Source organism: Ammodytes marinus, assembly GCF_949987685.1.
Source record: "Ammodytes marinus genome assembly, chromosome: 15".
In the NCBI taxonomy this organism is placed as follows: Eukaryota; Metazoa; Chordata; class Actinopteri; order Uranoscopiformes; family Ammodytidae; genus Ammodytes; species Ammodytes marinus.
The window spans coordinates 10,467,724-10,480,128 of record NC_137219.1 but is presented as its reverse complement, the minus strand read 5'-3'; the positions used below and the strand labels follow the sequence as shown (position 1 = coordinate 10,480,128).

Here is a 12,405-nt window from a genome sequence, read left to right as displayed (position 1 = left end):
CACTCAAACCTTGTTTTCATTTCCCCTGTTTTCGATCAAACAATGACCCCATCCCACGTTCCACCACCCTGACATTTCCATGCAATTCAATTGCCATCTTCGCCGAGACAGAAGAGGAGGGTAGGGGATAAAAGACCAAGAGCATTGGTTAAAAAACAACTTATTTAAAAACTACTACTACACACACACACACAGACACACACACACACATGCACAGAAAAAAATAAATGTAATTCCACAGAGACGGGCAGTGTGACTGACACCTGTCAGGGGGATGATAAATGACTCCATTTTCTGCCTGTGCTGCCTTCTGCCACTGGCGGCAGCGGCCATTTATCATCATCCGCTGTCAGCCGTGGAAAGCAGCAGTGACAGTGCGAGTCAGCAAACATTTAGCACACGCAGCCGCACTACACGGGGAAATTATTATTGTCAGAATAATAATGGTTTAGCATAATTTATTACAGGTCCACCAAATAAGCAGGGGCTAGATGTTATTAGACAGATGGATGGGAAGGCTTGGCAGACATCCACAGAGGCTCAGGCACAGGCAAGGGCCCTCAACGTGAACGTGCATGAGCAGGAGTAAGGGGTGGAGGTGTGTGTGTGTGGGAGGGAGGGATGGTGGGTGGTGGAATAAGCCAGGGTATGGTGGAGAGGGGGGCTAGATCCTCCAAACCAATCAGAGAGCTGGCAGTTCAATTACAAAGAAATAAAGGGACATTCATCATTCAATTAGGCACCTGTCAGGGCTCACAAAGGAAGAAAACTTCTAACCTGGTACTCCAGGGAGAAGATGCTCAGAAGAGTGGACTGCGAGTGACTGGAACAAATAAAAGAAGGACAAAGTTAATTACCAGAGTGCATTGCACGGAGACAAAAGGGAGAGGGGGGGGGGGCTTCAAAGCCGGGGCCAGCTGCCCTGTAATCTAAAAGAACATGAAAACAAGTGTGGCAAAGTTGTTCCAGATGAACACCTATGACAAAAAAAAGGATTCCTGCCTTGATGGTGTGTGTGTGTGTGTGAGGGGGGCTGGGAGATGAGAAAGATATATTCTATAAAATATATCTTTACTTTTTTTTTTCACTCATTCATACTTCTCTCATCCCTTCCTCTCCAGAAAGCTTAATTATTCCTCAGTGCAGTTTCTGCTGTTGTTAAACCACACAAAAGGAAGGACACTCAAAGAGCAATGAATGACAAATTGACAATCATGCAAATAATGGATAGGGTTCAAGTCCAATCACTGAGAGAATCACATCATTCATTGACAATTACACTCCCCGGTTTGGTAGATAGATTGTCTCTTTGCAAACGGTGCTGCTGACCACTGCCAGTGTGTGGATTTGTTTGGGGCTAGTGGTGTAGCAATACACAGGAACAGGAGAAAGTTTCTCTGCCTGGCTGTCAGTGCTGCTGGCATATGGGCCCTTTGTGGAGCCCTCCCACTGCAACTGATGGGCTTTGAAAATGGAAACTTTCACTGCAGGAAGCTTGGGACTCCCAGGAGCCGGTCAATTCCATGGGTTGCCATAAATTACATTCATCTCCAGCTCCAGTCAATGTCAAACACCTGGTGGAGAGGCAAACCTGGAAAACAGGCAATTCCAACAGGGACTCCCCTCCCATGCAGCCCCTACATGATACACCTTCCCCCCAACCCCCTACCACAGCATCCTTTGAGTTCAACATATTTAAAAGCGGCCGGTGACACATATCATTCTAATTGAATGAAACATTCCTCCACCCTTCATGTGAACAAAAAAGAAACATTGAAAGCATTGCACACACATGCAAACTGCTCAATGACGGTCTCCAGTGGCGTTGTGTCTCTATATTCACTCATTGCACTTGATTGTTGTATGTAAATACAGAAGGGAAGCCGAAAGCTTCCGATCCGCATCGAAATATTGAGTCCACATAGGCCTTCGACATCAATCACTGTATAAACCATGAAATAACTATGTGACTTGTAGACAAAGCCAAAGGAATCTCAAACATTGATTTCTGTCTGGAGTCTGAGTCTGTGACCATATCTTCATAAAAAAAAACATTTTAACCACTGGAATAGTTTATAATGACTTTACTCGTCATGTTGGGGTTCTCCAGATGCCAAACAGTTTTCACTGCTCTTGCAAGGGAAACAGCTCATTCTCAACTATTTAAACTCTTTGAGGCTCAACACATCACACGGATGAGTCTCATTCAACCACAAATTTACAGTTAGAAAACGGCAAGAAACAAATGTTTGAAGTATAAAAAGGAGAATAGGAGGAGGTGTGGGGGGGGGGGGGGCGGGGGTGTATTGCCACCTCAGCATTCATTTACAACGATGCTTGGGGACGAAGGGGCCGCTGCAATTAAGTGTGCCATTAAACGGTCAACTGTCAACATGTGGACACTTAAGGGAGGGGAAAAAAATGTCTTCCACACTTCAACCTTGCACCTGAAGCATTTCAACAACATTACGGCCTTATTGTTGGCATGGGACCATCCCGATCCCCCCTGTTGGAACAGACATCTGCTAGGTTTTAAATGGATTACTCTCTATAATGAGCATGATTACCACCTAATTGCTAAATCTATACCCTGTTAACTTTAAAAGGGGGCATAAACTGCTTCTAAATATCTAGGAAAACATATCTGTTTCAAAAGCACTGAAAACTTTTCTTTGTCTTCTTGAAAAAAAAAGAAAGTTTTCCCTCAAATAATTTATTTTGGTTCATTGGAACTGAATCAAAATGCTCATGGTAACTTAAATATCAAAACAAGAGCAGGTAGCTCAAGAACTGAACATGATAAAAAAGAAAAAGAAAATAAAAGAATGTCAAGAGACAAGGGCAGACACCTGGATCCAAACCAACAGTTGCCAGCTGTGCATAGATGGAGTCTGTCAGGTTTTTACACTGCGGTCACATTGTGTAACCCCCTTTTTTCCCCCTTAAACAGACATTAATAGTAAGTTACGGCGAGGTCTACATTAATGTATATCCAACCTGTGCTCTCCTGGGCACTTCATGCTAATATATGGAGCATAAGTGTAGTCTAACACAATGGGGGTATGATCTGCCTGCTGCACAGTAGCATTTCATTTCCCCTGTGATACATCCATCCCTGTCTCCTAATACCAGCATTGGAGGTTCTATGTCCTATTTCAGTAGATGTAAAAAATGAAAAAAACTTTTGACAACTATTCCAAAACCAGATTCATATCTTACCGTCTTTATTTGGATTGAAAAAAGATAATGAGCAAAACTGGATTTAAGATGTGTGCACATCAGCACAGCAGAAGGGTGAAACAATTAATGCTATGTGACATAAGGTAAGAAAGACAACAAGCCAAAGTAACAAGATTATTGTGTTAATGTCACCCATTTAAAATATTTTTTTAAATTACATAAACATTTTTCCTCAGAGTTAATCCTAAAACAACCCCCTGGATAGTACGGCTTTGATAACTTTATGTGTGTCTATGTACTTATTAATGCATCTGTAAGTTGTTTATGTTAACAGCTGAGTTCAATAATCTGTCCTACTAATTTAAAATATGCCAGTTTGGTTTGAAACCAGTGACACATTTTCTAAATGTATTACAGCAAACAAATGGACATATTTGAAAAAAATATTGTATGTTCTAAAAAGAGCTTGTGACATTGCAGCAGATCCTTTCATTGACCTTTATGCGATAAGAAAAAAAAAGAACATAAAAAAAAAAGCCCTCCCTCTTGGATGTCATTTAGAACATGGAGAAACAGAAGGTTGGGAGACAGAAGAACGGTTTGGGAATCATTCACTCTCAACCTAATTACCCCTTCCGTGCAACACAAGACAGAGCATTAATATGCACTGGCACCCAAAATAGTAAAGCAGCAGATTAAATTAAAAACAATTAGGGACTTTCACTTTGTCACTGAGCTGGTATGCCTGTCTGGTCAGTGCTTTAGGCTCTATTAAGCTAGGCTATCCACTGGTTATGAATCTGACAAACCCATGTTGGAGTGTTGAATTGCCTTATCTTCTGGAGCATTCAGAGTGTCTCAGTGTATGGCATCTAGAGGAAGAAAAAAAAAACAGCAGCAAAATGCCTAGAAATTCCCATCTAGCTAATTAATAGGAGGTTGGGGGAAATTCAAGCTATCAATTATATTCAGAATGTTCCTATTTACAAAGAATTAATTATAAACAATAGCTGTAATTTAGGTAATGAAAGCCACCTGGCTAATGGCATTGGTATCGTATGCTGCGACAGTACTAAGCATTTGGTGGATCTGCATGCAGCGAGTGGTGCATGGTGCGACTCTTCGGGGCATGGATCTGGGTAATTGAGGCATAGCACATATTGTTACTAATGGCAATGGAGCCATTTTGAGGGGAATGACATGGATTAAATGAGTCACTCTTACAAAGTGTATGGAAATACTGCCTATAGTTTAAAACCTTGTTATTTTACAATCGTCCACTTTTATCAGTATAAAATAAGCTATCGCTCTCGTATATTGGGGAATGTAAATGTCAAGCAAGGATTTCATTCAAGCAAGAATGCTGACAATAATCTATTGAGCAATTACTTTCCTATAGATCAATATTTTACGAAGTGAAAAACAGCTGAATGTGGGTTAAACCCTCTGGATATGCAAATGCTGCTAATTACACATGCTGATAGGCAAAATGCTAACATCTGTTTCTCAACTAAGCCTAGCATCATCAGCGACAAGACAAATGTGCACCAGAAAAAGAAAAGGAAAAATCTTTATGTGTTAATGTATAAATTTGATATATTTTGACAAGAGATGGAAACAAACACAAACCTCATGCAGCTTCAGTCAAATACTTGCACAATGAGCACACATGTTTACAGTTCAAATTAGTTCAACTTTTTTTTATCCTGCACAAAAACAAACAGTAAAGCCGTGTTATTACAATCAGTGTAAAAGCAGACGTAGATAGTATGATATTAACAGTAGACGCAGAAATGTATTCATTTTTTCCTTTTTACTGTTTTATCCGTTAGCATGTACAGTTTAAAAAATCTACAGTTACCCTATATTTTCTTCCCTCCCCCCCCATAACTAAAGAGAACTTCACTCTTACTGAGAGTACATTCCACTACATTTACTGATAGTGCCCCCACCCCTACCATCTCTCTGCAGAAGGCCATATAAACCTACAAGCCTGCGGGGGACTATGTGCAGAAATGGCTTTAGCAGAAGCACAACAGGGCATCTCGCTGCCTACCATTGTCCTAATAGATGAACAATATGACCCCTTACACAGCCCCCTTCACTTTATTACAATCTTTAAAAATTCTGTCAGCTGAGGGTCCCCCCGAGATGTCAAAACTGTTATACAAAATGGTGGCGAAAAAGAGCGGGGAAGGCTACCGCGTTTCACCACCCTAATTGTGATTCCCCCCGAAAGCTAGGGATCTCCGCAACTCGGTCTGTGACAAAACATGTTATAACGATACTGTGTGGTACGTTGCCATTGTTGCAATAATTGTCAGCGCTGCATCTGCAAACTCTTGTGGAAATTGAAAACGAGGTCCGTGTTATCTGTCAAGTGGGCGAGTGAGCAGTCCACTGGTCTGGCAGAAGAAACACATTACACTGACCAATTGCCCAACTCCCCCCAAGCGTGGCTGGGGAACTTGTTCCATTCTGAGCAATTTGTTTCATTCGTCTTTTTGCAATTGATCCCAGTATGCAAAGAGAACCTGGGGCAAGGGACTCTAGCATTAACCACCCCAGCTGAACTATAGTACTCTATGTTGAAGGTTTCCCTCTGTGTGTGTACGGCTTACTCACAAAAGCTTATATCCTGTGCCAATAATTCCTCCCTACTAATATTAACATCTTATTCTGTTGAGCAATCCAATAACCATAGTTTTTATCATTTAAGATAGTGCCCCTTATAACTGCAAATACCTTACCTTAGCAACAAGCTGCTTACCTCAGTGTTTTTAGCCCAATGAGCCCGAAAAGGCTTTACAATCTTAAAGAGTGTGCTAGTTGGACAATGTCCCTAAGATATGAGGAGGAAGTAGTCATTCCTGTGCTTCCTAATCAAGTAATTGATTGCATCTATTATTCATGGACTCCTTAGCCTGACATGAAGTTGTACACTCAGCACAGTACTCTGCAGCTCTCCTCTCTCTCCTTACACTTCATTCATCCCTTCACCCTTCCAATGCTCACCTAACCACATAAAGCTGTGGAATTAGTTTGCCAGCCTTTCTCAGCCTTCAAGGGTTGTACCCCCAAGCCCCCAACTGCCAGTTTGTGTTTTGTTCAATATGGGCAGCCAGAAGTGTGAGTCCGTGCACTCACTGGAGGCTGTTTGGGGGGCTGGCCCTTGCAGGCTCTGCACTACATCAGTCTCTGGGTAATGTCATTGCCACTTCCAGGCTAGAAAATAGTTCTAGAATTCTACCTGCACACAAGAGCCAACGACAGAGCAACTCAGTCAAGTCCACAGAGACAATAATGGAAATCACAGTTAAATTTAGAAGCACTCCATCTGGATCAGTAGCACAAGTACTGCTTATTGTAATGGTATGTATCTTAAACGTGGGTAGTATAAGTGTGTCGTTTTGAAATGAAAATAAAAAAGGAATTTTCAGGTTACAAAGTCAGCCAATAGAACAAAAACAATTAGTTATTTTAAATATTTTTGATGAAGGCAGGTGCATTTCCGACTTGCAAAATGTTTATTTGACATTCTTATTAAGCTCAATACCAAGTTTCCAAATGTTCTGATACTATATTATGTGTTTGGGGATCTTGGTCATAAGCCACTGTAACAGTACGAGTTGGTTTTTGAAGAAAAAAATGTACTGTACTTCTATTCCCCAAAAAAAATCTGCCAACACTGCAGAATATAGGCTGACATGAAACAAAATTATATAAAAAAAGTATTGTGTTGAGTTCTTGAACTATAAAGCTAATATATAAAGATCTAGCCAGTTTAATGCATCGTGCCTGTTACCAAATCCTTAGGTTTAACCAGCATGTTTAAAAAAAAGAAGCGAGAAAACACTTCACCCACAATAAATAATCAATGAGCAAGTCCCTGAGCTCCGTCCTGAGCCTGGATATTACCATCAAAAACAAAGTGTCTGTAGCCAAGAAATCACCATATCAATGGCACATGCCACAGCAACCCTGGCCCTGTGCTTTCCCTCCACAGATCATGCTAGATAAACCCCAAATAACAGAGAAATTAACAAATGCTTGACATTTGCTCAACATCCATTATTCTGACACTTCTTCAGAATTTCAAAAGGCTGAACGCATGCTTAATCAACATTCATATTCCCAGAGCGAGCTCCGGCACCATATTGCAGCCCGCCTCAGTGCTGATGAAAACGGCACATTAGGGCCCGATTCGGAAAACGTTCAGGGACTCCTCACCAGGGAGCTGTGTGTGTGTGTGTGTGTGTGTAAAAGAGAAAGAGACAGAGGCAGTGTTTAGAGGGGAGGGATGCTTCACGCTTTACTTTTTAAGCCATTTTCCAAAACAGAGGCATCTGCCCTTTTTTCTGCATACCCTCCTACTTTTCATGAGTGTGAAAGCCATATGAGTGAGGGAGCTGAATGGCATTTTAAAGAGTGGGGGGGTAATCATTACATCCAAATTCATTCATAATATAGCGCAGAAGGACACAGAGGACTCACATTCCCCTCCCACTTTTTCTCGCTCTTCTTACACAGACTCTCTCTGGGGACAAAAGGGTGGATGGACTGGGGTCCCTTCTAGACCCAAGGGAAGCCAAAGGGAAAGGCCTCGGAGAGCAGCCCATCATTTCCAATTCTAATACGTGGCAAGAGAAAAACGTGACGGGGCTGATGTCCCATTTCCCCCCTGCAAAGGCCTGCGACGGGCCCTCCTACCTTCCCCTCCCTCCCCTTGGCTGCCTAACCACGGTCCAGATACTAGGCAGGACACACCACGGCTGGCTAAGAAGAGGGCAAGGGAAGAGAGGGCAAGAATGGGGGGTTGATATTTGCATGTCCCTCCATTGTGAGTGGGGGTAAAAAGTGACAGCACCGTGTCCAATTCTTTCCCCCCCAGAGCAGCTCGGGCCCGGCGAGAGAGGCCAGGCTGACAGATGACTCCCAACATCTGTGTTATGCAGCCGTTACAGATGAGGGACTCCACGACGCACTCTCTCTCTTTCTGTCTGTCTATGGGACACTCCCTCTCTCCTCCCACTACCCATACTCATAATAGTACAACAGAGAGAGTGACAGACCTTTCATGACAATTACCTTGAAATGGCCTTTAACCATCATTGTGTTCAAAGTTGAAATGTTCCTCCCTCCAGGTCGAAATTAAAAAGCAATGATTATTAAACGGTTTTGAACTCAACACAGCTTTTAATGTTTTAAAATATACTGGGGAAATATTGTTCACATCAATATCAGGATATCAATATGAATCTTTTTTTTCTGATAAACAGATTTGGACTGACATTTTTACGTTAAAAAAATAATATGTTCAACACAATGAGGCAATGCAATAATGTGTTCCATTTATCGGCATTACAGACAAGTCTTTACACATTTTATAACGCTTCCTTTCATTATAACTTTTAAATTAGGATGAGCAGAAACTTTAAATAAATCTGCAAAATTTTATAAAATAATAACATAGTACCATGTTATCATTCCAATTTGATTTCACTTTAAAGTCAGTTAGATAAATACCAGATTCATGTCCACCATTGATTGCAATTAAATACTAAAAGCACTTTGTTTGACAGATTTTAGTATTAAAAGTTTGCATAAAAATGTAAAAACAATATTTCATAGATGATAAAATGTCACTTGAAAAATGATGCGCTGGCTAGCACTAAAACTAGCACAACCTCCACTATGACACTGATAGACATGGATCTACAGTTCATTCAACATTGTTTGCTTTGTGTGTAAATCACACAGTGTTGTTGTGAAATCATTTGATATCAAGATAGCCGTCTTTTCTATCTCTCTGACTATTATAATAATCCAACCAGTCTTTTTCCCATCCCCTCAGTGCAGACTTGTCCACAACAAACCCCTAACCCCTCCACCACCAGCACCCCTCCCCTGCCAGCGCCTGCCTGGCCAATATTTACGCAGTGGCAGGGCTCCCACACAGTCCGAGGGGACAGGAGGGCTGTGGGGCGGGGGTGGCTGACTGCCGTGCCTGAGCGCATGCTAAGAGATGATGGATGGCCTAGTCGATATGTTATGTCTTAAGAGCCTGATTTCCTGCCAGTCCAATCACTAACCCTCCAGAGCCCAGCTCAGCTGATTGGACAACCAGAATAATTTCGCAGGCTGTGAAAACACTGCTGCCGTGCCTGTCTGTCAGGCCCAGTGACGAGACTCAGGGATTTTTTAAAGAGCAAGGGCCTCCCTAAGATTGGTTATGGTGGACGAAATAATAACAATAACCAGCAAGACTAAACAAAAGAGCCAGCACCTCCGGGAGACGGGGGGGGGGGGGGGGGGGGAGAGGGGCGGGGGGGTGTCATGCAGACTTATTGGAATGAAAACGGTCCAATGTTTTCCTTTAATTATTACACCCACCGGTACCTACTTTTTGAAAAAAATGAAAGCATTTGGACTGTTTGTTAAAGACAGTTTGGATTAGGAACCCAAAAAGGAGAAAGGAAACTCAAAATAAACATGAGAAGGGCCTCCTAGTGTTGGTGCCTAAACATACAGGATATTGGATGAACTTCATGCGCATGACATATTCTGTAAAATGCTGACAGCGGAGAACAAAGACAAGCCTGAGCTGCTCTGCGTCTACCTTTGGGGACCTGATACCTTCTTCTAGATTGGTGATTAGGGCACAATGGAAGTAGGAAGCTCCAAATACATACGACTTTGTAAGTGACCTCCACGGGATCAGCCGTGGTGTCCTGGAGGCCTTGGGGGATTACACATGTTAGGTTCAATAAAGCGAGGGCCCTCAGTGTCAAGGAGAAAGGCAAACACAACCATTAACCTCTCTCTTCGATTTCTGGACGTGCAGGCAAAACACTGGCTAATGCTCTGGTGGAAGCCTACACTGAAACCTGTGCAGAATTAATTAGTTAATTAGAGATCATATGAAGCTAATTAAATGAGGTTATAAATATCTAATAATATGAGATTAAAAAATAGACACAGGGATACATTGTGCTGCTCTGGGGAGTTGATGGACAGACAGGTGTTTAAGACATTACTGAATATACTATTGCTTTGAAGTACATAACAACACATTGATAGGCCTATAGCAACTATTTATTGTTTTGTGCATCTTGGACATAAATTATCGATTGCCAATTTACAAAAAAAATGGTGAGAGATGGATATGCATAGCAGTTTGGCGTTATTTTATGTAACACACACACACACACACACACACACACACACACACACACACACACACACACACACACACACACACCTTAATGACTGAACCAAAATCAGCGTTACACCGGATTGCTGTCCCCAATTGCACATGCTGTCCTCAATCAACTCAACTAGAGTGTGTCCCCCAAAGTCACTTAAAAGTGCACTATGCAGTTTCACATGAGGGGGATTTTATCTACATGTAATTCTTAGTAATGAATAATATTATAGTCATAAATTCAAAACAAAATTATTTTAAGGCACCTGGAACCAAACAGAAGACTAGAATATGTTTCTGCACGAGGCTCCTGTTAACAACAGTGAAACAGTTACTTTTCATGCAGCTTTCTAACTTTAAACATTATTCCAGGAATCCAATTTTCCTGTGAGAAAAGTTTGGTTATTCAGTTATGAGAATATACCTTAGAAAATGTTAACTTTCCCAACACACCCAAAGTGACATTGTGCACCTTTAAGTGAGTAACAAACATATGTGTCTCAACATGTATTTCATGGACACTTTTGACATTGCACATATTTCTTTATTATACTTGCTAATTGTATGTACTATATTTATATTTATATACATGTTTTATGTCATGTTTATGATGTACATTCAAAGTTTATTATGTGCACAGCAAATTCATTTTATGTTGGAACGTACCACACACACATACACACACACACACACACACACACACACACACACACACACACACACACACACACACACACACACACACACACACACACACACACACACACACACACACACACACACACACACGCGCGCGCGCGCGCGCGCACACGCACACTATCTCTCTTTCTCTCTATTCCTAAGGAAGCTTATGGAGAGGAATGAACTCCAGTGTTTGACTACTTACTTTGGAAATCTTTCCTTCAGCATCTTCATACACTGGCGGGTGGGTCTCAGCTGATCAGTCCACCTCGCTATCTCCTTATACTCAACTCGGGACAGTCTCATCTTCCTTTTGTTTTGTATCGGCAGCTGTGTCGACTGTATCTGTACAAACAGGGAGCAAGAATCTGGTGAACGGTTGCTCCTGTGGCAATCTGATTTGACAGCTGCTGTCAAAAGCAGCTGCACCTGCATTGCTAACCAAAACCTTAGCTTTATGGTTTGGCTAACGCGACACTCGTAAAGGCACGTCACGAAATAAAAACACTTTGTCTCGATTGCGGAGGATTGCTAAATGACTATTGTAATGCAACACATTGTCAAACAAGACTCTAGAAGAATGAATAACACGTTAAAAGGGTTTGTTTACCATTCACTGCTGCTGCCTGTGGACAGTTACCGATAGCAGCTTCCCGCTAGGAAGTTGAAGAGGTGACTTTTGTGTGAGCGGCGCTACCATTGGTCGATTGAGCAGCGGGGAGCTGAGTATAGCAGCACATGATTGGTCGCTTGGCAGTGCGAAGGCGGTGTCCAGCTGAGACGTGCTGCTCGCGCTCTGCTCTTTTCCTCCGGGTCATCACTGGATTCTCGTCACACACACGCGCTACACAGGCAGGTACTCTGAAATAAACAGACGTGGGCTCTCCTGCAACGCTCAGTGACGCTCAGTGACTTCTCTCTAGTCCGACAGATAAAAAGAAAAGACTGACAATGATTAAACTGTGCAGACGGGGAGAGTTGTATTTCAGAGTGGGGTAGAGCGAATGACAGAGAAATAGAGCGCCTTATTGAATGTTTATGTCGAGAAGGGAAAATACAGCCAGTCTTCAATTTCTTTGTCAATAATTTCTGTGTTTTGTGTGTGTGTGTGTGTTCTTTCATGCCAAAAAACAGAAGAGGCGACGTACAGTCTGCTTTGATATAACACCACCTTTAAAAGACACTCTCTTGCTCTGTCGTCCAGTAGGCTAGGCTACTGTGTGTTTGGTTGGCTACTGCCGCTAAATAAACCACTTCAAATCGAAGGGTTTTTGACACACATTTTAAATAAACGATTTATTTAATGATTAACTAGCAATGCCAGCTTCATGTTCCTCTGG

General features: G+C 42.0%; 1 protein-coding gene across 1 annotated transcript in view; it reads right to left on the bottom strand.

Moving 5' to 3' along the window:
- The window catches only part of cdin1 (CDAN1 interacting nuclease 1), a 54,869-nt gene extending 43,170 nt beyond the window's left edge, over positions 1 to 11,699 (bottom strand). Inside the window, exons 1-3 of the mRNA XM_080042931.1 lie at positions 11,676 to 11,699; positions 11,271 to 11,410; positions 778 to 823 (exon numbers count right to left, since the gene is read on the bottom strand). Of these exons, the coding sequence (XP_079899057.1) occupies positions 778 to 823; positions 11,271 to 11,410; positions 11,676 to 11,678 (189 nt within the window). The 5' untranslated portion in view covers positions 11,679 to 11,699. The remainder of the gene's footprint in view (positions 1 to 777; positions 824 to 11,270; positions 11,411 to 11,675) is intronic.
- Between the last annotated feature and the right edge of the window lie 706 nt (positions 11,700 to 12,405).